This window comes from Euleptes europaea, chromosome 10 (assembly GCF_029931775.1).
Source record: "Euleptes europaea isolate rEulEur1 chromosome 10, rEulEur1.hap1, whole genome shotgun sequence".
In the NCBI taxonomy this organism is placed as follows: Eukaryota; Metazoa; Chordata; class Lepidosauria; order Squamata; family Sphaerodactylidae; genus Euleptes; species Euleptes europaea.
The window spans coordinates 33,701,265-33,728,586 of NC_079321.1; the positions used below are offsets into that span (position 1 = coordinate 33,701,265).

Sequence of the window (27,322 nt, forward strand, 5' to 3'; positions counted from 1 at the left end):
TATCTGTATCCTGCCTCTCTTGAGTAGAGGGAGGAAAACTAAATGAAATACAGATGCTACATTTTTAGCGTTTGTTTCTACATGCTGGTATTTAAAAAAAACAACTTTACAAACAACATAAATCTGCGGAATGATAAAGGAATGTTATCTTTAGAATTTGCAGCACAATCAGCATTGTTCTTGCTGATGCAGAAAAGTATCTACGTTATAAAAGATCTTTGTACACACACACACACACACCCGTGGACAAATGAAATTAGTCTATTTCCCCCAAAAAATGGATCTCAGATTTCAAATCGCACAACCACCTGAATTAATTATAAACAATTAATGGTCTTTGTAATGCTCAGCATGAGATCTTTATGCCAAACTATGTTGTCAGTCTATAAATTTTGCTGCAGATGTTTAATTTTAAGTTACTGAATGTTTGTGAAAATGAAGTTAGTAATAGAAATAGTGATAGAATAGTAAATTCTGGCTCCCTGTTGATTTTATTAAATTTTCTAACCTGCATTGTTGGAGAATAAGACATAAAATAAGATTACAATTTATGTATTGTGAAAATATTCATTTAGGTGCAAGGCAACAAACTGATTCAGTTTGAATAAATGCTTAACTCATCAGATTAACAATGATGAATCAAATGTGAAAACTAGTAGTTTTTATTGATAACACAACTATAGATCTCTTATAAAATCACATGGAATTGCAATATTGTGCATGAAATAGCTTTTTTTTCTTTAAGAAAATAATTTCTCTGTCATAATCACAACATAGAATTCTTTTAATTACTGCAAGTATATTTCCTTGCAATGCTCTGGCTGTCTATAAACAATGGATCCAGCGATGCAACTTTAGCAGCTATAAAGGAGTGGATGCAGTTTAAAACTGCTGTCAAATCCTGAAATTCTAGTTCCTGAAATAAAAGTGAGAAAAGGTAAACAATAAGTTTCACATATTTTAAAACCCAACATGCATCACAACAACACCAACAAAATGATTTCTTTTTCTAATATGAAGTCTACTGTCAAATATAACAACGTATCTCTTCTCACCTGAATGGAGGATTAACATTTTAATATTCTGATTTTAAAAATAAATATTTGTCATCCCTGGGAAGCAGAAACAGGTTTTTCCTTATATATCTGCCCTACTAGGTTTACAAAATCTATTCTGGAAGACAAACAAAAAAACCCTTGATAAGATTGCAGTTTCTCAAAGGGATCCAGGTTTCATTTTAAAAGAAGCAAAAAAAAAAAAAAAGTTTTGATAGCACTAGCAAAATCTTCAGAGAGATTTTTCCCTCACATCTTTCTTTATTAAATTTCTTAATCCTTTTGTAAATTATTGCTTTGTTCAGTTGCTAAGGCTGGGATCTTGCATATGGTTACATAGAAGTAATTTTCACTGAAATCAATATAGATTATTTGCATTTAAGGCTTGGAAGAGTTTCAATATCAAAAAGATTACTTCCTGATCTTCCTTTCCCCAAGTGGGTGGTTGTTTTCAAGCTCAAGTTTCAAGGTTTAAAGAGGATGTGTTTTATAAAATGAACAGGATTATAGTATATTCTCAGTTTTATTCTACATATTATCCTGCTTTTACCTCATTGTTTTCTACGTTTGTAATTCCATTTTCTGCATTATGTTATATAATCTGATACCTTTCTCTTTTACACTATTTTTCTATTTTTGTAGTCCTAGTCCTATTGCATTGATTATTGGATGTTTTATGCTATCTGACAATATAGTTTTATATCTTGTGATCCTCCTTGAGTATCAGCAAGAAAGGAGAGCTATAAAGTAAATTTTTAAAAAATAAAAATTGTCAGGTGACTTACCCCAGTTACTTTCACTTGTTTACCAATAGTTCAACCAGATGGGAACCATTACTAAAATCCAACCTTTCCCCCCCATGCACATCAGGTATTTTCCTAAAAATCTTGGAAAGCCATTTCTGGTAGCCAAAAGCCTCTTAGCAAATTCTCCCAGCAAGCTCCAAACTCAGACTCTATTTTATGCTTTCTTTGTCCTCATTCAATCTTGAAAAAACAGAACAGAACCAAAACCCCCTACTTTTGGCTCCCCTTGAGATGGCATGTGACACAAATCCCAGCAGTTTGGAGTGGCTAGCGGGCATTTTTCAGGACTTTACTATCCTCCATCATGCTAGCTTACTATCTAGAGAGAAAGAGAGGGATACCTTATATAATCAAGGTATGTTTATGTATGTAGAATATGTACATGTTGCCTCTCCACCAAACTGCTCCTGGCAGCTTATAACATAAAATGAGCAATTAAAATTCCATTTAAATCAACTAAATTAAAAAAACCCTATCTCAACTAAAAAGATATCCTGCAGCTAATAAATGGCATCCAAGGGAAGGAACAACGTAATGCCAGGCCCAAAGGAGACTAAAATTTTAAAACAAGGTGAAAAGTGGCATTATAAAGTATTACAATAGCCAAGTAAAAGTAGGATAAAATTCAATTAAAAGCTTGAGCAAATAAGGTTATTTTGATCTCATACAGGAATGTCAACAAATATGGGAGTCCTGTAGGGAAATCTCGTTCCAAAGATAGGGGTGCCACCAATGAGGAAGTCCCATTGTTAGTTGCCAGCTGCTTCACCTCCGTGGGTGGGGCTTGAGACATGTTGACAGTGCATTCCTAAGGAGAGTTACTCCAGTCTAAGCCCATTCATTTCAATGGGTTTAGATTGGAGTAACTCTCCTTAGGAATGCACTGTTAGATAGACAATTATATGGTTTGGTGTATATTTAAGATACTCTTGCCATGTTCCAGAGAAGACTTTGCATCTGTGGACTACATGTTGTCAAGACAGTATTCATCTTGGTTATAATTTATTTTCCACTCAAGCCTAACCGTATGTCTCTCTCACAGGTGAAAAATCAGCTAGTAGGTAACAGGCCTCACTAAGGACACTTGCACAGGCTGAACTTAATTAGCTCATCTGCTGCTGCTGAGAATTCCAGGTGGGAGGGCTTACTCGCTCATTCCCTAGAATGTTCTAGTTGGGAGGGGTGACCTGCTCCCTGGAAACATGGAGAAAATGGCCACTTTGGCAATTGGACTCTATGGCATTGAAGTCCCTCCCCTCCCCAAATGCTGCTCTCCTCAGGTTCCGCCCCAAAAACCTCCGGCTGGTGGTGAAGAGGGACCTGGCAACCCTAACTTTCCTTTCCTTTTATCCCTTAGAAGCTCCTTGATCAATTGATCTTGAGCAGCATATATCTAGTGTTGGAGGGATATAAGGACTGAAACAAATCTTGCCACTGACAATGTAGCCTTGGGGTCCCTATCACTTAGTAAAAAAGGCATTATGTCAGTCACAGAGGCATTGGATTTGTATATTAAAAGGGGGGAAATATAGTGCGATCGAAGATCCTCGTAAAAGCGGCATTCCAAAAGGGCATGGGCTAATGTGACAATAGAGCCAGAAGAGCAAGGGCAGATCCTGTCAGAGTATGGTATATTCAGAATTCTGCCCTGCATTACCATAGAAGGGTTAGCATTCAATCTAGCCAAGCAAAAAGCTCTACAGAGACGAGGAGTTGTTAGATAATATGTATAGGCAGGCAGACCACGTGGAGGGGGTATTCCGAAGAACTGGGATGAACAGACACGACGAGCACGAAAAGTAGTGCTGTTATAATCAAGCTCTTTAATGCGCTTTTTAATTTTGGCAAAAGCTTCAGTTTTCCCAAGATCTGATAACATATCCTGCGAGAAGCCCAACAACGCCAGTTTCTCATCTAAGATTTTTTGCCATGAGGATTTAAAAGGGTCATGCTTCAGAGTAGCTAGGAACCCCTCAGTGCTAAAGCACAGTTTAAGGTGTAGTTTAAAGGCGGCCAACCACGCCCTAGCTTCAAGTGACATTTGGCCAAACTCGGAACGAAGAGTAACGCCAGCAACACATCGAGGGGCATTTAGGAGTTTTCGTAAGAACTGAAGCAGTGGACGATCTATAGATTCATTGATGACTGTAATCCAGATGGCAACACCAAAGAGGATAATTGGGGTAATTTTCAGGTTAAAAACCTGAATAGCCCCTGGAATATATTTGCCACCTTTGGTGTGAAAAAAATTGACAATAGCACCAACCCAAGGTTTAATTTTGTTGGACACTGCTTTTTGATGGGCATTCCAATTTAGGTTACGGGAAAAAAGAATGCCAAGGTAAACAAACTCCTTGACTTGGTCAACCTCAAAGCCATCTAATACCCAGCGAAAAAGAGGCAATTTTCTCCTCTTAGTGAAGATCATAATCTTAAATTTATGATGGTTTATTTTAAGACCTTCCCTAGAGCAGTACTCAGAAAAAGTTTGCAAAGATCTTTTCAAACCAATTCTTGTGCGGGACAGGAGAACTGCATCGTCAGCATAGAGTAGAATCGGGGTGGGATGACTTGCAAGCTTTGGGGGGTGGCAAAACTCTGAGAAATTGGTTGCCATATCATTCAGGTATAGGTTAAACAAGAGAGGAGCAAGGAGGCAACCTTGTCTCACTCCCTTGACCAGTTCAAAGGGCTCGGTTAGTTCTCCTTGGTTGCCACAGCGAACCTGAGCTGTGAGGTCAGTATGAAATTGCTGAATAAGCCATAGTAACCTCCTATCCATAGTAGAATGTGATAGTTTCAACCATAGCCTCTCCCTCGGGATGGTATCAAAAGCTCCCTTAAGATCCATAAAACCCGCATAAAGGGTGCCATTTCTGGGGGAGGAATATTTCTCTGCTAGATGGGAGAGCACTAAACAGTGATCCGTGACAGACCAACCCCTTCTAAAGCCAATCTGTTCCCAGCCAAGGATGTCATTACTCTCAACCCAGTCCAACAGCCTCTTTAATAAGTAGGAGGAATACAATTTGCCTAAGCAAGACAAAAGGCTGATTGGACGATAACAGCTTGGGTCAGAGCGCTGACCCTTTTTAAAGATTGGGACGATAATAGTATGTCTCCAAGATTTTGGAATAGCTCCTGAGGCATTAATTTGTGTGAATACAGGAGCAAGAATGTTGGCCCACCAATCGCTGTTGACTTTAAAAAGTTCGTAGGGAATTAGATCGGGACCTGGGGCTTTACCTGAGTGCAAGCGATCAATGAGCGGTTTAATTTCCTTAGGAGACACATCTGGCCAGGAATTCAACAAAATAGAAGGTGCTACAGGTATAAGTCCCTGGTTTTCCACAGAGTAGGAGAAGAGGCTCTTGAAGTAAGCTACCCAGACCGAAGACGGGATACATGCGGGGACTCTGGCATAGCCATTGCTTAAAGAATTCACAGTCCGCCAGAAAGTTGAATTATCATTGTTGTTTATAGCTGTAATCAAGCTCCTCCAATTTTTATATAGGGCCTCTTTTTTCCTCCAGTTTACCAAGTCCTTGTAGTTCTTTTTAATAGTTAACAATTCCTTCAATACTGAAATAGTATTGTTCCTTCTCTATGTTTCCTGGTTATTGCTCGTTTGAGTAGTCTACACTCATGGTTTGTATAAAGCGTGAAAGCTTGAGGTGATTTCTTTAGTAAATAAAGGTTTAAATAAATCAATTAATCTGAAAAAAACATTTAAGACAGTAGCTGCAGACTCTTGCTCAAGGAGGGCAGCTTTCAACGAAGTCACCTCCAAAAGCTGCATTTTACCACGCACCAAGGAATCAAGCTCAGGGCTCCAGTAAACACGAGCTAGGGCTTTTTGGGATTGGTGCAATATTTGATGGTAGGACGGTAATAAGTGTGGAACACATAATTGGTTGATTGAAAGAGAGATAGGGAGATGGTCACTGCCCATGTAATCGCAGACTTCCATATTACTGATTAGAGGTAAGAGATCTAATGAAACCAGAAAATAATCGATAACACTGGCACCAAGGCAACCCTAACTGAAGTCCCTCCCCTCCCCAAACCCTGCCCTCCTCAGGCTCTGCCCCAAAAATCTCCAACCCAGAGCTGGCAACCCTACTCTTCTCCCACCTTTCCTTCAGTCTGCCAGAAAATACTGTTGTATTAGGCTCTAGGAACCTCAGGCTTCAAGCAACATCTATGTTGTATAGGACTTCAGTAATTATTTAGTGAGATAGCTTCATTATTTTTATGCTGCCTGTTGCTACAGAACTGTAACTGTAAACCTTTTTCTGAATTTTCTTCAATAAAGCTCTATTTAGCTTTTATTGGTGTGAATTACTGGCCAAACCCAGAGAAGCTTGGTTGCATTACTGCAGGGAGGCAGGGTTCTGTCTTCATGCATGTGCCTTCTTGCATGCAAGGAATCTTCAACTAGTGCATTTGGAAGGGGTGCTGGAAGACGGGCTGCACCCAGCACTGGCTGATTTGAGAGGGAGATTCACTCTTCAAGCAATTGTTTGCAGCAGGGAAGAACTGCCTGATTTTACCTGTAGATTTTACTCACTGAACTTCAAACTCAGAAAATGTTAAATATGAGCTTAAGCTTGGATCCTCAGAAATCCTCAGAATTTTTGGCTTCAAAAACCAAGGTTTTCTGTCAGTTATAAATTCTCATATAATCTTAGCTGCCTCATGATTTAGTTCTGTCAAGTAACATCACTTCCCCTGTGAATCTACCAACTAGGATATAGTGAAGAAAAAAGAAAGATATATCAGAGCATGAAACTGTGATTCAATTTATTGTTGTTAGCAATACAGTGTGTATGGTACCAGCTGAGCCACAATAAATGTTTTTCACTTTAAGAAGGAAAAGTGTTCAATTTTTTAAGAGGGCTTTGATTAAGCACACCCACTACATACCAAGTTTGTCAAGGTGTACAATATCACCTACACAAATCAAAGTGCTAGTGAGTTGCTTTTGGAACACCTATATTTTACAAACACTGTTTGAACATAATTTTTTCACATAATGTGTTTGTAATTCAAGGCTAGCAGTTGAGGGCAACACTAATCACCAAACTAGTTTCCCCTCAGACAACATCCATTACTGGACTTCAGAACTTTCCTTGTATAGCAACACAATCAAAACCTAGGCAATTACTTTCCATTTCAGGTATTTCAGACACAGTTCTGCCATTTTTATTGATCTGAGCAACCAAATATTTATCCAAAGCAGTCTTATTATTTTAAATATAAGTAAGCAAGTTGGTAAAGATTACTCTTATAAGCCAACGACGATCAACATACCATCAGGCACAAAATCCTGAAAATAAGGATAATAAGGCCTCTGTTATGGGCAGGAGGGCTGGGCAATACCTATGGCCTATATATTGTATGGCCATTCCCCTCAAAATTTGATCAATTCATGATTTGAATATGATCAAATATGGGCCTCCTTAAAGCATGGGCTCCCCCCATGAGGTATTCTTAAAGCATTAACTTCATTAGAACTTTAATTATCACTGGTGCTGATACTCATGCTAATTACAAGACAAATTGGTTAACTGTTATTGTGAAACAATGAAATTAACTTTTAAAAATGGCAACAAGCTATTCAGACTTTTGACAAACTTAACTAAGGTTTCTATAGATGGGAATGATTCAGCTACAATGATCAAACTACAGTTAATTAAAAAATTGAGACAGGAATAAAGCTAAATCATAGTAATGATATTTGTAAAGTCACTTTAAAAAGCAAACAGGTGTGTTGAGAAGAAAGTAGCCCTATTCTTTATTTTTGAATATGTCTGCAGTTACAGCAAATGGCCACTAGGAGCTCTGCTGTACTGTTAGATTTGCTCCTGACCACCACAGAGCAAGGAAGGCAAACGTCCCTCACTCGTTCACTTGCTAATAAATGATATTATAAGGAAATAAAAAGCTAAACAGTAAAATAATAAAAAGCAGTAGTAGAATTTATTTGTATGTGGTGATAGACCTTCACAAAACATCATCAACAAAGTAGCACAATGTTAAAAAAGAGGCATGTACAAAAAATAACATCTAGTAGAATTAACATTGATATGAACAACCCAAAATAACATCATTTGTGGGATTCTGCTCTAGAGCTAACTACCTTAGCTCCTATTTTTCTTGCTGCCAGAGCAAACAATAATGTTCTATGAAAAATATACTCATTGATGTATAAGTACTGGTCGAGTTTCATTTATTTAAAGTTTTTTTAATATTGTATATTTGTAATTTTTAATAAAATAAAAAAATATATACTCAATGGAGTCAGACAGCAAGAATACGATTTTCTCCTTTTCTTAGTGGAGGTTTGTACCCACTAGTAGCCCATCAAGAAACTTAATCCTGGGCTGTGCATAGAGTGGACAATGGAATAAATAATGGGGTAGTGGCATTCATAAACTTCACAAAGATTTTTTTTTACAAGCCAACAAACGGAATGTTTGATAATATTTAAATAATAGGTAGTCAACTGACGAATGAACCATCTGCAGGACAGACCAGGATACCTCACCCAAGAGACAGGCAGACAGAAGAGGCTGCATACTGGGGCAGACTTGGAATTTAAAGTGGACCAGGAGCAAGCCAAGCTGAGCAGCTGCTGTGGTCCAACAAGATGGTGCCTAACTCAGATCGGACCAGCAGCCCCAAAACTGTATGTTGGCTTATCCATTACTTCTTTCCACAGTGCAGAAGGAGGCAACTGGTGAACTGACAGTGATCATTGTTGCCATTGAAAGATCTGGGTCAAGAGGTCCCTGAGGTACTGGTAGGGCTACTGGGACTTGGCTCTGTTTGTTCCCACCATAAACTTCCCCTGTGAGTTAAATGGCCATTTCACTCTTCCAGCTCATCACCCTTCCTAATGAAGTGTTTCAGCTGCTCCGCTAAGGAACCATGGTCACTTTCACAAATATTCACAACTTTTTGTAGGCTGATCCTCACATCATTTGATATTTTGCTATTGTTCCATTAGTAATCATTCACAATGGAACTTTCCTGTGTGGACAGGACAATTTAGTTGCAAATAATTGTGATAGAGCAATATTCAGTGATATGTGGAAGCAACCCTAATCTCCACAATGCTTAAAACAAAATGAACTGGTTTATATAGATTATTCAATGCTTGTTTCTTTCCCCTTCCTTTCCACAAGCTAACTGGAGTTTTCAGTGAAGTAAATTAGATAGAAAAACTACATAGGATGAAAGGGTTAAGCATTCCTGTCCCTGCCCTCCTATTTCTCAGATCTTCAAGCCAGCTGCATGGCAGCACTAGCTAATAAGTCAAACAAGACCAAACCCAACCCCACATTATGGGCTGTCCTGATTATGGATCTCCTGGGTCACTTTCAGCCCATTCCTGAGCTCATGGCGCAGGGGAATGGCGGGGAAGAGAAGCAGCAGCACCTCTTCCTAAGCCGTTTTGCCTACGCCGTTGAAGGAAAAAAAACAATTTCATGGCTTTTCCCCTTTCAAGTGGGGCTTTTACTGCAGTTCCCGGCACCAGCGTACCAGGCCGAAACAGGTTAGGGAGCTGCCTAGCCAGTGGCTCCTCCCCTCGTCCAGCCCCCGGAACACCCCCCTGCGCAGGCATGCCTCTCTACGCCATGGCCAGTGCCACGGAGAGGCCGCTCTGGTGGAGGGACATGGGGTGGCCCTGGAGCGCTCATCTGCCGGCGGCCCTGGCCTCCCCGCTGGCGTAAGTACACATAATCACAAGACTACACGTACGTACGCCACCGGCGAGGTCACACTGCCTCCTGAGGTTATTCACCCCCCCCCTCAGGAATGGGCTGTTGGTTTTGTTACTTAAGTCACTTCTTGTTAAAAGCTGGAGAAAGGTTAGGTTTGCTTGAAAATTATCCACAGCTGAATGGGAGTACAAAACCCTACCCAGGTTTTCAGGTTCTATATTACTTGAAATGTCTGGACTAGGGCTGTTGAAAATTTTTTTTTGGTATAGTTTGGATTCGGCCGAATTCGGCCCATCTGGATTTGGGATATGCCGAAGTCCGAACTCCCCCGCTTCGGGTCCCTGCAATTCGGCGCGAATTCAAAGTTTGGGGAAAAAATTTGGCCGAATAAAGCCATTAAAAACACAAGCGCGGCTTTCCGCGGCTCCGGGAGGGCATTTTTGGGGGTAGAGGTCCCAAACTTTCAGCAGAGCTTCAAAAAACCCTTCTTGCAAGACCCCCCAAGTTGTGTAAAGATTGGGTCGGGGGGGGCTGAGATATGGGCCCCGAAAGGGGTCCCCCCACCCTTAATGTGCATCTCTGAGCAGAGCTTGCCGCCCACGCACAAAGCTCCCAGCCCCGACAAACAGCTGAGCAAGCCCCGACAAACGGGGAGCAAGGGCAGGGCAGGTGCGAAGAAGTTTGCAAAGCAACACAACTGCAAAGCAACACAACTGCAAAGCAACACTAACATGCAAAGCAACACCTGACACCTGGGAGTTTGCAAACCATGGAAAGGGACAGAAGCAGCTAGCTATGCATAATGAGCAGGAGGGGGTGGAATTTCCCGTTTTGCATCGGACTTGAGTCGGGACCAGGCAAATGCATTCTTTAAGTTACCATTTGAAAACCAGTTTTGAGCAAGCATCAAAATAGACCTAACCGATCTTATGAATGAGGGAAAACCTGAGGACACACAAATGAAGCCCCCCCTCAAATCAGGGAGAGAGAGACTCGAGGGGGCACACACACCCCAGGCAGAATGGGTGAAAGCCCCCTTTGGTTCCTCCCCCACCCACAGAAACTGTTCCCTCCCCACACACACACAGACTCTGCTCCCCCCCGACACACAGGAGAAGAATTTGAGATTAAAGCCCCCAAAGGGGTCTTACTGTGGCTGTTTTCTGTTCCATCAGGAGGGGCTGGGAGGACTGGGTAATCCAATACAATTCTTTTTAAGCATGGGAGGTTTTGCCTGGGATTTGCCGCTCTGGAGTTGCATACAGGATGGGGTGATCCATTCATCCCAATAGGGAAAAGGGGAAAGCCCATATCTCGGGACCCCCTTACCCAATGTTTAAAAAACTTGGGGGGTCTCTTAAGAAGGCTCGTCTGAAGCTATGCTGAATGTTTGGGGGCTGCACCCCCCAAAAAGCGCCCCCTGCAGCCACGGAAATGGAAAAGGGGAGGAGGGAAAAGGGGTGGAGCCCATATTTCTGCCCCCACTAAACCCATCTTTACAAAACTTGGGGGGTCTCTTAAGAAGGCTCGTCTGAAGCTATGCTGAAAGTTTGGGGGCTGCACCCCCCAAAAAAGCACCCCCTGCAGCCACGGAAATGGAAAAGGGGAGGAGGGAAAAGGGGTGGAGCCCATATCTCAGGACCCCCTGACCCAATGTTTACAAAACTTGGGGGGTCTCTTAAGAAGGCTCGTATGAAGCTCCGTTGAAATTTTGGGGTCTCTACCCCAAAAAATGCACCCCCTGCAGCCACGGAAAGGAGCGAATGTGCACACGCACCCCCGCATGAGGATTTCTCTCTCTCTCTCTCTCTCCCCGGTCGGGCCGCACAGCAGCTGATTCTTCCGGTACTCAATCCTGACTGATTGGCCAGAAGAAGACCCAGCTTGGCCACCGATTGCCCGGGGGAGAATGCTGCTTACTGACGGTTATGCTGCTGCGCCCCGAATTTGCTGAATTTATTTGTGAACTCCCGAACTCGCTGAATTCGGCTCCCCCGTTTTCCCGCCATTTTTGAGTTCGGTTCATCCCGAACTAAAAACCGCCGAATCAGGGGAAATTCGGCTGTTTTTCAGTTCAGGACGAACCGAATTGACAGCCCTAGTCTGGACTTCTTTGGGAGTTGTATGTCTAGAAGGAATGCATTAAAAAGAAATAGAACTTTTTTTAATCTATAGAAATTTAAGCGACTTTATTAAAATCTCTTCAAAACGTTTTGGGTGTGCTGAAAAACACACATTTCCCCAATTATTCCCTTCAGGAACCTGACACCACTTCTTTGCAGTATAAAAACTAAAGAAACAAACTCCTTCAAGAACAACAACAAAAACTAAAAAAAAGAAAGAAAAGTGTTTTGGAAAAAGGAACTTTTGGCCAAAAAGCCCCATTTATGACAAATACTTGATTTACATTTTAAAATCTCATTGTGTTTATGTTATCCGAGAGCACTATTATTCCAAGAAGACTTTTTAAAACAACAACAACAATAAATCTTCACAAAAGTAGTCTTAAATTGTGTGTTGCATTATATTATATTGTCCTGGGGGTGATTGTGCTTCCCACCCCACCCCGCCAGGGTACTTCATGTCTGAAATTCATTTCCAGCATTCAAAGAATCATGCTTTCTTGCTGGGAAAGTAATGGAGTATATATATATAAATAATTATTATGGAGCATTATAATGAGGTAATCTATTCATCCCTATGAGAAGAGGTAACAAAGATGAAGTTTGTGATAGATTCTTTCCCCTAAAATAGAGGACACTTTCACTTTTTCATTTTCATCCTTGGTAAACCATCACCATATTGGGAGTTCTGAAATTTCCTCCGTATAGGATAAGATGTAGTTTAAGGGGCCATCTTGTACTGTACTGTATTGTTTTAACTGTATGATTTAAATTTATACGATAGATAGATAGATAGATAGATAGATAGATAGATAGATAGATAGATAGATAGATAGATAGATAGATAGACAGACAGACAGACAGACAGACAGACAGACAGACAGAGATAGATTATTGCATTATGTTGTAAGCCACCTTGAGTCCGGCTTAGCTGGGAAAGGGCGGGGTATAAACCGAATAAACAAATTAACCCTCTTTTTTCTGTTGATGTGCCAACTTATGTAAAACAATGCGGGAACAGAAGTTTTAAACAGCATTTACATTCATTTATGAATTATATGCAAATCCCTGTTTCCATTTCAAACCTCACCACGTTTTGTGCCACCTTGCAGGATATTTTAAAATGATTCCAGCTTTTGTGATATACCATTAGATCAAAAATCTTCAGTTGATTAAAAAAATGCGGAAATTAAGGAGAAAGGGAACACACAAGAAATAGGTGGGAAAATGAAAAGGTGGCACTTTCAGAAGTACCACAGGAATTTCAAACCTTTTTCTTCTTCTTCTTTTTTTTGCCATCAAGTCACAGCTGACTTATGGCTACCCTGTAGGGTTTTCAAGGCAAGTGACCTTTGATGGTGGTTTATTATTGTCTGCCTCCATGTAATGATCCTGATATTCATTGGAGGCCTCCATCTGAAAATTAGCCAGGGTTAGGGCTGAGAGTGTGTGACTGGCCCAAGGTCACCCAGCAAGCTTCCATGGCCGAGCGGGGATTTGAACTTGGGTTTCCCAGGTCCTAGTTTAACACCTTAACCACTACACCACACTGGCTCTCATATACCATGCTGGCTATCATTTCAAACGTTACTCTGCCACAATTCAGAAGATCACCAGAAACTTAAGAATGGGAAAAATGGGTTTTCAGGGAAAAAAGGCTCAACCCTGCATTGCAAACATCACACAACCAAACAATTATGACAGTAGTAACTTTGCCCAAGAGCCATTGGTATGAAACTAAATACTATAGTGCGGATTTTCAGCAAACAATGAGGCTGTTCAAACAGAAATACTTTGAGAGAATTTGCTTCTAAACTTAATCATGCTGTTTGCTGTCAAACAAATGCTGACTTTAAAAAAAACTGGGCTGCTTTTGACATTTACCACTTATCTACTCAGGAGGAATGAGTCTTATATTATTTGATAACATTTTGTGTTTCTCATTATGGACTACACTTCCTTATCCAGTGCCATCTAATTTTCCTGCAAATCCTTCATTCCCGTCACAGTCTCAGCCATTGCTCTACAACAAACTGCATCAATAATAAATGTTCAGGTTATCAGCCTTACTTTCTCCTGTGTCCTAGAAGTGACTCTGAATCCAAAATAGGCCTTGAAAGCTAGTATTGGCCTGCCCCACAAACCAATCAATCATCTTTCATCTTGCTCTTCTGGCACAATCTTAAAGCTACATCTACATAGACCATTGTACAAGCACAAATATTTTATGCTATTGTGTGACATGGGAAAACCTTCAAACTGTTTTGCAAAAGTTAAAGGAGCAATCCTTTGGCTGAACAGCAAAAAAAAAAAAAAAAAGGGAGAAGGGGAAATGAAAACTACACAGGATAAACAATAGATTGAGCGGTATAGTCAAAGGGACACAAACACTGGATGTTATTTTGTTGCTGCTTCTCTTGTGACTTATCTGGAAGGCTTAGAGCAGATCCTAACAATTGCTGAAGGTCAGTAAAGCACTGGAAATCCCACAACGTTACCCAAATATTCTAAGCAGAATGATGAATCTGCGGCAAACAGTGCCTTTAAAAAAAACTGATGCACAAGTCTGGAATTTAGGTTTGCAGCCTGGACAACATTTTTTGGGGGCCTGGTCAGTTTTATAAAGACAGTTTTATAAGACAACATCAATATTCACTGTACACCAACCCCTTCAATTATTTTTGGTTGCTCTGCTTCATTGTGTTCTTATACCCTCTAGAATTCATAGAACTGCCAGGTCTCTCTATGCCACCAGCGGGAGGTTTTTGGGGCAGAGCCTGAGGAGGGCGGGGTTTGGGTAGGGGAGGGACTTCAATACCATAGAGTCCAATTGCCAAAGTGGCCATTTTCTCCAGGGGAACTGATCTCTGTCAACTGGAAACCAGTTGTAATAGCAGGAGATCTCCAGCTACTACCTGGAGGTTGGCAACCCTAAGAATTCAGTTCGACCATTGAGCATTATTGTATTATACATTATAGAATACATGACTGTATTATATTTTAGTGAGGTGAGAAAAGCCGTAAGTAAATATTTAAGTAGGTGAATAAATTTTAGCTTCTTTGAATGTTGTGAGAAAGTTGGGAATATGTCTTTTAAAAGGATTTTAAAATTGGCACTTTGTGACTACAGCTCATAGATGATTTTATTTTAAAATATGGCTTGTTGTTCCCAGCACTCAAAATCCTTTTACCAGTCTGCTAAATGCCAGCGCATTCAAAAAGTTATAGTTCCAAATTATCATGCATCTCAGCTCAGCACAACAACTGTCATAGCACAAGTATAATCAATCAACATGCAACAAAGGGTAGTTATTTGTGACCCACCTTATACAGAACGCAAAAGAGATAATGGAAGACTCTGTATTCCCTTGTAATGTGAAGAAGAAATCTAGATTCCTTTGATATAAATTCAATTTCATTTAACACCACAATATGCATTACCCACCTTTGTTTCGATTTGTCTGGTTTCTGTATTCTGAAAAAGTAACTTGACTCGAGTTTTCCCATCATCTGACGACCCTTTGAGCTGAGAAAATTTATATCTCCAGAGGACATTCTTCAAAGAAATGGAAGACAGTTAACATTTGATGTTCACCTGCCCTAAACCATATGCACACAAACACAAACTGAGCAATTTTGTCGGGAAATAAAATATGCAATAAACAGAAACAGGGGATAGCTATTCTTTCAGGAACTGGGGTGGTTATAAAAGAAGAGTAGACACTTGTCCACAATAATAACAAGAAACACTACTTTAATTGCTTATCCTCCACCAAACATAGAACTGCCAGGGAAATCTATATATTATTTACCTCACATTTTTATTTCCTTCTACCGTGTGGGTTATACCCCCTTGTTCAGTGTTCTGAAATTCTGTGTTCAAAAAGTGCTTAAGATAATTGCTAGGTAAATTACATGGCATTTCTTCCCACAAATATTATATAGAAAACATTATTTATTGAATTCAGATGAAATTGGAAAGTTTCTGCAGTGACAATGTAGCTAAGAAATAGCTAATATTATATAATAGCAATCACCCCAGCAGTGCTCTCAAACTAAAATATCCTTCAAATCACAAGGCCTTCATTAAAGGCAGTAATGAAAGGCCGTCCTTAATATGGGAATTCCAGAGTACATTTACCACAGCCTGGGTAGATTGGGGCAGTCAAAGTAGGGCCTTACATGTACTTTACATCATATGTGTACAGTGAGAGACCATAGGTATACTGGGTTTCTATAACAAACAGCAGGCAAGGCATTTCCCAGTTCTTCATGGCAGTCTCTGTTGATGATTTTTACAGTGCAGTACTGTGTACCTCTATCACACTACAGTTCTGGACTGTCTGGAATAAAATGGGACCCTCAACTGTAAATAGTGGTACACATAACTTCAGCCCTACAGCTCTAGGTAATGTAGAGCTAAAAGGTATGGAGGTGAATGGGGCAATGCAATTTGCCATGTTTCACTTCATGGGAGAGAAGTTGCAATCCAGCACAAATTTGCAAAGCTAACGATACGATGCTCGTGCAAACAGACCACTTGTTGGAAATTTGCTGGCTTGCTGACTGTGAAAAATGACCTTCAGAGAGGAGCATCAGCTGGCCTTTCTCCATTTTGGTGGCCCTGTTTATTTACATTTATTTATTTAAAACATTTTCCCCACCTTTCCACCCTATTAGGGTGCTCAAGGCAGCAAACAGTTAAAGACACATTATCAGCCCATTCCTGAGCTTTAGGCAACGCTGGGACGGCGGGGAGGAGGCGTTGCTGCGGCAGCTCCTGAGAAGTTCCCCGCATGTCAAAAGCACGAAAAAAGCCTTTAACCGGCTTTCTTCATGTAAAATGGGGCAAAAAGCCCCATAGAGAATAATGAGGCTGCGCCTACAAAAAACCAGGTGCAGCAACCCCATTCTTGGCACTGGCGTCTGGGGCTGAAAGGGCACAAGAGGCTGCCTAATGGCAGCTTCTCCCCCTAGAAAGCCCCGGGAATGCCTCCTAGGATGCTGGAATGCCCCTCGGAATGCCGGCACGGGCCTTTACACCAGTGGGACGCCGGTGGAAGGCCCTGCTTGCTACTAGTCAAAATGGATACTAGTCATGATGCACACGTATTCTCTCTAGTATCAGAGGAGCATGCCTATTATATTAGGTGCCGTGGAACACAGGCAGGATGCTGCTGCAGTCGTCTTGCTCGTGGGCTTCCTAGAGGCACCTGGTTGGCCACTGTGTGAACAGACTGCAGGACTTGATGGGCCTTCGTCTGATTCAGCATGGCTTTTCTTATGTTCTTATGTTCTTGGGAAGCTTCCACTTTTTTGGTGCCATGACTGAAAAGGCCCACTCTTGGCTTGCAACCCATCTCACCTCAGATGACAGTGGCACCTGAAGCAGGGTCCTTGAAGTTTACTACAGATGGAGCCATCATGCTGATTTCTTTATTGTTTGTATATTGTTCAGCACAGATTTTCTTTCTCTTTATAATATGGACATCTCAGAAGGATGTGTTCCGTAGTTTCCACCTCCCCCATCGAGCATAAACATAATCTTTCTGAGTATGGGATCTTTTTGAATCTCCGTGCCAGCATGGCAGAAGGAAGTGCCATGAACCTTGCCAAGATAAATGCTCTTCTGCTATTATTAAACTCTAGTTTGGTTAAATAAACTGCTGGGGCAACCACGTATTTAATGCTCGACTGGCATTTAAAGTTTGGGACTCTGGAGAGGTCTGCTTGGTGCTCGATGTCTTCCACCCTCTGTCGAATAGTGTCTTAGGTGTGAATGGTTTGATTAGTTTACCTAAAATTTAAAATTCTTCTCTTTATGGCAAATTTAATCCACCCTTTGAAAATCAGTGGGGCATAAAAGGATCCTTTCTCTCTTCTTTAGATGCCAATGAATATTATTGTAAACCAAGGAGCCCCTCTGCACCCAGAATGAATTTTCCCATGCCATTCATTTAGGAATAACAGTTTTTAATTAATCATCATGACTTGATTAACTTTTTTGAGCAGAGATTCACAATTATGTTCTTCTGTACCATAGAAACAATCAAAATAGAAACTCATAAATTAGCCCTTCATGTGCTGAAAAAGCTATTGTTAATTTTCTTTTAAAAACTCTGCTACTTTTGAAGGGGGGTTGTAGTTGTTTTATGTTGAAATACATGGGTACACTTTTCCTAAGCTCCTCAGTTCTCAGAGTTCTGGAAGCATACCCATTGGACTTAAAATCCCCCCTCCCCTTGTCTGTGGTCTGCATGGATCAATGAGGGGAGAGCATTCTCTCTTTAACCTTTCAAATATGCTCATTGAAGCAGCACAGAAAATCATCAGAAGGAAAATCCTGGATTACAGATGGAATGGCATAGAAGAATCAGCTCATCCCTGTTTATAAACAGTTCTGTGCTGAAAGGAAAACCCTGTTTTTATTGTTCTTGACTTTGTAGACTTTCTGTGAAGTAATACTTTATAAGTTTTCAATATATAAATAAATACCCAGAGAAGCCTATGGGGTGGGTTTAAATGGTACTGTAAACTGGCAGGGCAACATTTGCCTCCCTACAGTTCTCATAGGAAATGGTTATTTAGAACATCTTTGAGCTCCTGCTGCCCAGGAGGGCCAAAAGCCAGAATGGTGGCAAGCATAACCTTTCTAGAGGGTGAAAGCACTTCAGTGACATGGGATGGAGATTTTTATTTGGATAAGAACCATGAATGCCTCAATAAACATGCATTTGTGTAGCCCCAGGTATCAGTCATTAACCTTGGCAGCTTCTTTTTATAGGTGAGTTCACAGTTGCTCTGTAACTGCTTTTCTTTTCTTTACTGTCATAATGCAGAGTATTTTCTCAATTTTGTTTCAAGTGTTCCTCTTCCTGTTAAAGAATCAATGTGAGCTCATTGCTATGGTTCAGCACTTCACTGTTTTTTTAAAAAATAAATGGATTTAGTTGGAGCAGTATTTATCGATCAAGCATTCTGTTCTGTCATTAAACATTGACAAAAGTAATGTAGATGTAATAATCCTCTCTGACTAAAAGTGTATTGGCTAATTTGATATGAGGTAAATCTTCTCCCCTTAAATCAAATTTGCAGTTTTAAAATCTAATTTAATCTGTTTGAAAAGGTCTTACTTGATACATGCATCCAGGTTTCCATTAGTTTTTTAAAACTAACTTAATTTTACATGTTTGGTGTCTTTTAAAACTATTTTTTAATATCTCTAGCATCCCACTCATGACATACTTGTTTGTGCTGGGTAAATTGCCTGACATACTTCAAAGGGTTACATACAAGCAGGAACCAGCAAGGAACTTGCAGGAGGCTTCTCATTTCCCCTCCCCCACTATTTCCTCTTTCCCTTTCCTGAAAGCCCCCATAGCCTCTCCCCTTTTTCGGCTTCCTTTTTCTCTGTATAGGGTTGCCAACCTCCAGGTGGGTTTAAGATAACTTAATGTAAACAATGGATCTAACCCTGTCACTCTGACACTGATTTATTTTTCTTTGTCATTTGGCAATATATTCCCAAACCCTTTGCCTCTCAAGATATATAAAAAGATATTACTCAGGAAGGAAATGTACTTTATACACCTGTTCAAAACATTGATGCCTACAGATCTCAACACTGAATTTGATCTATCCTGTTTTTTATAAAGCCATGCAATGAATAAAAATTTTTTTAGCCTGATATACCTTTAAGATGAAACAGTAATCATCAGCAGCTGTTACTTACCATGTCCCCTTGTCTAATGCTATTTAATTGTATGAGGTGTAGAACATAACACACTGGCAGAACCTTATTTGGTCATCAAACAATGTATTAAGGAATGTGTGGGACCACACAATTATGTAATGCAATGTAATGCTAAAAGTAACAACATTATTGTATAATGTGGGATTGTTACAATTTAGCAATGAGAATGTGTTACAGCATTAATTATACTATTGAACACCATTGTATAGTAAGAAATGTAGTATAAAAGCAATATAAATGTATTTTTTCTTTACAGAGGTTTCATACCTGAATAACACAACGTGGCCAATTTCCCACAAAGAATTCAGATAAATATCCAAAAGGAAAGCCAACTTACTGATGAAGCACACGAAACGAGCACCCAACCTAGGGTGTCGTTGAGTTGGACTTTACGTTGTTCTATTTTGTGGTGTTCTTGACTGGGAGAACTCCGGAATGACTTTTTGTTTTGAACTTTGATGCTCACAAGCCATACAGAATCCCTGACTTTTGGCTGCAGGAAGGCAGCCGCAGAGTGATTTACACCTTGGTTTGACTTTTGGCTGCAAGAAGACAGCCACAGCATGATTTATACCTTGGTTTGTTTTTGAATTTCATTTGGACTCTCTAGCAGCTTACACTTGAGTAACGGACTCTTTTACAGCTTACACTTGAGTAACTGATTCTGAAATTGAATGGTGTGACTGAACACTTTGTATTATCTTGTTTAAATGTTTATTTTGATTTCAATGTATATAGTGTTACTTAAATAAGGGAAACTTGCAACTGGCAATTGGTGAATATAATCTTATGTTTAAAAGCAGAGCCCTCGTGCTGATTTTTTGGTATAACTTCCAGGTGGGGCCTGGAGATCTCCTGGAATCACAACAGATCTCCCAACTAAAGAGATTAGTTTCTTACGGTTGCCAGCTCCAGACTGGGAAATTCCTGGAGATTTGAAGGTGGACCCTTGGGAGGGAAAGGTTTGGGGAGGGAAGAGATCTCAGCAGGGTATAATGCCATAGACTCCACGCTCCAAAGCAGCCATTTTCTCCAGGGGACTTGACTTCTGTCATCCGGATAGCAGCTACAATTCTGTGATCGTCATCCCCCACCTGGAGGTTGGCAACCCTAGTTCTCCTGGAGGAAATGGCTGCTTTGGAGGGTGGAATGTATGGCATTATAACATTCTGAGGTCCCTCCTCTCCTCAAACCCCATTCTCTCCAGGCTCCATCTCCCAAATTTCTAAGAATTTCCTAACTTGGTATTGGCAATCCTATCTCCTTCACACCCAACAGCCAATGTACCTTTATCTGCCACTCTGTCTTAAGCTTTCCCTCTCACCCTCCCCCCATGGCAGCCTTGACCTAGGAAAACTGTGGCCCAGTTGTGTGGTGCCAGGCACACACAAGGGCCTCTTGCAGGGCCTCTTGCATGGTAGGGAACCCTCAAGGACTTGTGGGGTGGCACCTCACTTTTCCCTGTATTCCCCTCCTCACACTATTTCCTTGAACCCTGACTGATACAGGTTTAGGACATTTATTTCACTGAAGAAACCCTGGTTTTGATTCAACAGTGTTTTGTAGATTACTTTGTCCAAATATGCAAGTTTAAAAACAGGAGTGAAGTTGTCAGTCAGAGGGATCAAGAATTAGGGTTTCCAACTCCAGGTTGGAAAATGCCTGGAGATTTGGGGGTGGAACCAGGGGAAGGCAGTGTTTAGGTAGGGGAAACACTTCCCCAAAGATTCTGTTTCCTACAGCAACAAAGAACTCATTGATCCATAGCAAAATTGAAAAACAAAACCCATGTAATACTGAAAAAAATCACACAACATTACAAGCTTTTCTGTTCTCCATAACTTTTAATCAGGCTGGATATGTCCAGTCTAATGAAGAGTTCTGGAGATAAAATGGATAAAAGGGAGAATGGAAGAACAATGTAAGCTTCTTTGGATCCCCATTGGTAAGAAAAGTGGGGTATAAACGAAGCAAATTAAAAAAAATATTCAAAGCATGTATGCATTTGTGTTATTTCGATTAATCTTAACGAAGAGTATTGTGTGAGTATGGTTTTTGGCTTAAGCAATGTTATTTGAAACTGATGCCACAAAATCAGACAATTGTAGCCCATGTAGCCCATTACAGCATTCAGGCACATGAACAAGGTCTGAAGGATTTTGTTTCAAAAGCTGCTAAGAGGTTCAGGTCCCGAGGGCATTTTTTGAGGTAGCTTGAAGGGACTCTCCTTCCACAACCCCTGACGTTTGGTGAAGATTGGGTCAAGGGGTCTGATTTTATGGGGTCCAGAATGGGTCGCCCCCTCATAGAGAATCATTGCAAACTTCACAAAATTTTCTCTATGGAGGTGGGGGGACCCCTTCTAAACTCCATAAAATTGGACCCCCTGACCCAATCTTAACCAAACTTTGGGGATCATGCAAGGAGAGTCTCTTCAAGCTATGCTGTGAATTTGGGGGCTCTACCTCAAAAAATGACACCCCCCGAGCCAAATCTTTCCAGGAAATTCAAAAATAAGCCTAATGCCCACATTTACTGGTATGGGTATTCAGATTTCAGGTTCCCCCACCCCCAAAAATTGGGCCCAATAAACCTGAACCCCAAAATTACTTATTTGTTTTTGCACAGCCCTACCTGAGACCCTGAAGAGCTGCTGCCAGTCTGAGTAGACAATACTGACTTTGATGGACCAAGGCTCTGATTCAGTATAAGGCAGCTTCATGAGTGTTCATGTGAAGCCTTTGGTGAATTCTAAGCTGTGTTTGGTTAGAGTCATCCCAGGTTTTCTGCTACCAGTAAATGTGTAGCAATCATTCAGCTTCCTAAAGTAATACCATATTAATATTTTATACCAGAAAAGACACACTGGTTTTGTTTTCTCTTTTCCTCTTACCTTTGTTTTATTGTCAAAGCAAGTGAATCCCAAAGCAAAGTCCACCGTGAAACACAAGCTTTCTCCTTGCCAGCTACAAATATAGGTTTTAGACTGGAAAAGAATAAAAAATAAATATATTGTATGGGCATCGTTAACATATTTTTAGTTTGATTGACAGTCTCCAAGCTAATATGAAGAAGAACAAATGCCATTAATTTATATTGCCACATACTTAACCCAACAAGGGTTGTAACTCTAGGCATGCTAAACTGGCAGTAGGCCCCACTAAAAGGAATGAGACATGTTTCCAAATCAGCATCTCAAAAATAAAAAAGATTAGCACTTATCCAAAGCAATACCTGAAACCCTTCATCACATAGTAGGAAACATCAGAATGCAAAACCGAAAATATGTCTCCCATTTTATTTTATGCTATTTTAGTCCACCTTTCAAACGTGGATTACAAATGAAATTAAAAAACATGAGGCTGCTGTGGTCTTTTTCTTTCATTTCTGCTTGCACAAGAGCTCTGGTGAAAGCAGGGATTATGTGCTGGGTCTAACCTTATATTCGTAGTAAAATTTTGATTGAATGACAGCATCACCACCTTTTCTCCAGCTGCCATGAGTCCTGCAGCCTATCCATTGGTAAACTGGCATGACTTCATTCTCACATCCACTGATGAAACAGACTACCTCCAGATATAATTTCAAGAGGGTATGATTGCTAGCATCCAGGTTCACAGAAACAAAACATTTTTTTCTCTCACAAACATCCCACATTGAAACCTCTTACATTGTTGGACACCGTGCAGCATAGTTTCAAGAAGTGGGAGAATGGATGCCCAAACTTAACACACTAAGAGCGCAATCATAAAGGGGGGGCTGGGGATGCTGCAGCCATGCTGCCTCCTGAGCAGCTTGCTGCCAAGCACAGCAAGCAGAAGATACTTTTTTCAGAAAAACCCCATGGAACTCTCCATTGAGTTCCATGGGGCTATGGGTGTTCCCAGGCTCAAAGGGCTTAGGGAGCTGACTAACATCAGTTCCACCCCAGGGAACACCTTCTTTGATGCCGGCGCAAACCTCTGCAGGGAAAATACTGCCGGCGAGGCTGCGCCGGCACCCGAGGCTCATGCTGCCATGGCTCCCCACACCCAGCGTTAGTGCCCCTGCGCTGGCATTGGTGCCACTTTAGCTGGTGCAAGTGGCACTAGCACCGGTACAGAGATCACACCGGTGTCTGAACAAAGGCTGCCCAGCAAACTTTGGTTCGCTGGTGGGTGCTAAAAAAGCCTATTTATTGTAACCAACCAGTAGCAAGAGGACAGCATGCGCTGGCTTAGATCCTACAGTGTTGCACCATCAGCGCAGCAGCAGTTCCCCCGGTGGAATGGTTTCCTATTTGTGGAGGACTGGAGGCAATTTTTGCCAATTTCCCATCTTTTGCTAGAAAGTCCCAATTTGCCCCCACCCCGGCTGCCACCACTGCTGCTTTGGGCCACTAGCCCACAGGAGCACGTTTTGGGGGACAAAGAATGCTGCACTGAGAGGGGGAAGGGAGAAGCTGTCTTCCTGTAGCCTGACTCTGCTTGGTGCCACTTAGGATCCGAACCAATGTGAGGCCTTGCCAGCAGCCAGCCCACGCAAGGAAGTTCCGGAGCCCATCTTAGCCATGTTTTGTGAAAGAAACTGCTTTAAGCATACAGAATATTTGGACAACTAAATGCAACCATAGTCTGGTTGCCTTGCTGTATTTGTGGAATTAAAACATTAAAACAAAGGGGACAAGGTAAAAAGGAATATATCATGAAGATGAACAGCATGATTGAAAGAGGGGGGAGAAGAGATAGGAGGCAACAATAATTGGGCTAGCCACTTCATTGAAGTTTGCCTTGGAAAGAAGACTACATGGTAAAGAATCAAGTGATCTGTGTAATGGCTTTCAATTCAACTGGAAGCGGCAATCTGGGAGACACAGCTGGAAAAAAAACTAGTCAGGGATTTACAAGATACAATAAAAGCACCATCACTCTATTGCATTTTTTTGCCATCAAGTTGCAGCCAAATTATGGAGACCCTCTAGGGTCTTCAAGGCAAGAGACATTTGTTCAGAGGTGGTTTGCCATTGTCTGCCTCTGCATAGAAACCCTGGACTTCTTGGTGGTCTCCCATCAAAATACTAACCAAGGCCGGCCCTGCTTAGCTTCCAAGATCTAACGAGATTGGCTTGCCTGGGCTGTCCAATGCAGTTGTGCTGTAAGAAGGAACAACCAGTGCCTTAGGACTACCATGCAAAACAACCACAAAGTAATCTGTCTGTTTGCATGTACCATTGCAGTATCCAAGAGCCTAAAGACTTCCCCATCTATACAAGTAACTGAACTGGGGTTGAGAAAGAAATACAGATACAAAGTCTCAGATTGTTTCTAACAAGTTACATGAGCTACATATTTTGTAATAACTCTGATAACAATCTTGATCTTTTTATCTCTCTGCTTCCTTTTAAACTTATCCGCTTTTTATCTAGCATCATTTTCCCCCCTTTTTTTGCTGCCTTGTTAAATGAGATGTCACTTCAGTCTGAATTACAATTGGGGAGTTAATTATGTAGCACAGCTATCCTGCCTGCCACTAAAAATGTTAATTCGCTGCCATCTTAAGTCTGGATGAAAATGTTTAAGGCCCACAAAAACTCTGTTTCTCTCTCTTTCTCTTTCCACTTAAAAAAAAATTATTGAAACTGCACATTTTTGAGACTTTGATTAAATTCGCTGAGGAATTAATGCTCCATTAACATATGACCATTTTCTATATATGGACATGATGCTGATTCAAAATGCAAATAAGCTGACACATTTTCAGGCGCTATCAGTAAACTACTAGTATATTGTTGAAGGCTTTCACGGTCAGAGTTCATTGGTTCTTGTAGGTTATCTGGGCTGTGTAACCGTGGTCTTGGTATTTTCTTTCCTGACGTTTAGCCAGCAGCTGTGGCAGGCATCTTCAGAGGAGTAACACTGAAGGACAGTGTCTCTGTGTCAAGTGTGTAGGAAGAGTAATATATAGTCAGAAAGGGGTTGGGTTGAGCTGAATCATTGCCCTGCAAAAAGTATCAAAGGTAATGTGCTAATCATTGTCCTGTAAGTATCAAGATAATGTGCTAACGAGGGTGTGGTATGTTAAAATGGAACCATTGTATCCCGAAGTGATCTGTTAATTTGTGAAATCCAAAGCTAATCTGCATGGCTATTGTGGACTGTAGTCTTTGTTAGTCTGGAGGTTTTCAGAACAGGATTTTTATTCTCTGGTAAATTTCAGAAGTCAGGACATAACTTAAAAGCAAACAATCTGTGACGGCTGCTTTTAACCCTTTCAGCCATGAAACCAACTTTAACTCAATCCTACAGTATGCTGTGATGATGCCTCACTTTAAAAAGTTTTGACAAATTCATGGAGATCCATCAATAGCTGTTAGCCATGATGGCTGTTAGCCATGATGGCATCTTCAGAAGCAGCATATCTCTGAATGCCAGTTACTGAGGTCAATGGCAAAGCATGCCTTTGGCCTGAGTGCCCTCACTTGTGTGATTTCTGGGGCATCTGGTTGGCCACTATATTAAACAAGATGCTTGATAGAGGTGAATTGTTTTTCTTATCCATCAATGTGGTTCTTATGTTCTTAGAGTAACCACTTATGACATTGAACCATCTCTTGGTACTGCTCTTCACTTTTCCTCTTAGTCTTTAATTTTCCTTTTTCCATCTCTCCCTTTCTTTAAAACTGGTTTGGTGGTGGTGGGGAGATGCCGTTCAAGCAGAGTTAACCTTAGGAAATGACCTACCAATTGAAAAGCAAAGCGATGCAGCAGTCTAATTTTTACCAGGCACCAATCCAGTTCTATTTTAGATACAAGCATAACATTATATAGACTCCCTTCTTTCAAACTGCTATGATGTATACATTCAAATAAGAGTTACAGACCTATTTAGACCGTTAATGTCTGTACACTTTTAGTATGCTGTTAGTCTCTCTTAATTAACAGCTGCAACCACTGTGCTGCATGGCCATCAATCTCACCTAAATTCTACCTTTGACAGACCAGCTATGAATTCCAGACCAGACCTGATTTCCACAGAAAGGTGCTTATATATAAAGCAAATGGCTTCAGATGACTTGTACTAAGTGAGCCAAGCAAAACATTTCCAAGGTCATTATCAAAGGTGCCCTGGGGGAAAATTCAGATATTTCAAATGCAGCAATCAGTCAGACCGAGTCCATAGCTGTACCAGCACCTGTCTCATCAACCTTTACAATGGTTTGTGTTGAGGCATGAAGGCCAAATACCTGCAGACTCCCTGGGGATGCTTGCAAAATTCTGTCCCTCCAAATTTATTTCCATATTCCCTGTTTCTGAATTATCTGCTTTGGTCACCAGTGAATTAGTGATCCACCATTGTTTTCAGACTAGATGTCCAAATGCTGTAACATTGCTAAATGTGCAGTATAGTTGCTGCAGCTTTTTTTGTTCAACCACACATCTCCTCGCTGTTCACGCTCACGTATTCATTAATGTGCACTAGTGTATACTAAAAATAAAATAAAATCCCACTCTTCAATATACATGATTACTTGTGCACCTATGTCAGATGGGGGAAAAAAGCCAATGCAAGGCCCTCTGAGCATGCACCATATCTGAAAGGAATTAGAAATTTTCTAGATAAATTCAGAAGACGGATGCAGCCAATGCAGGGAAGAGCCGGTACATGGAAGAGTAATGAAGCTGGCTTATCTCCAGGATTCCCTGTGTTTGCTCCACCCTTCCATGTGTGCTTCTCGGAGGCATCATGCCTCCCTGAGAGCCCCAGTGTGTGAACCCGATACAGACTGACTGAGTCTGATTCTTGTTTTTCACAGCGGTTGTTAACCAAAGGAGATGTTGATCCATAATCTGATTCCTCATAGTCGGTTTCTATATAC

At 41.0% G+C, this 27,322-nt stretch overlaps 1 protein-coding gene across 6 annotated transcripts in view; it reads right to left on the reverse strand.

Annotated features, from left to right (window-relative positions):
• Positions 1-482: 482 nt before the first annotated feature.
• SNTG2 (syntrophin gamma 2) overlaps positions 483-27,322 on the reverse strand; it is a 329,718-nt gene continuing 302,878 nt past the window's right edge. For all 6 annotated transcript variants that reach the window (XM_056856441.1, XM_056856443.1, XM_056856445.1 and 3 more), the window contains 3 exons: positions 22,361-22,453; positions 15,160-15,270; positions 483-916 (listed from right to left, as the gene is read on the reverse strand). In XM_056856441.1, coding sequence (XP_056712419.1) covers positions 785-916; positions 15,160-15,270; positions 22,361-22,453 — 336 coding nt within the window. In that variant the 3' untranslated portion in view covers positions 483-784. The remainder of the gene's footprint in view (positions 917-15,159; positions 15,271-22,360; positions 22,454-27,322) is intronic.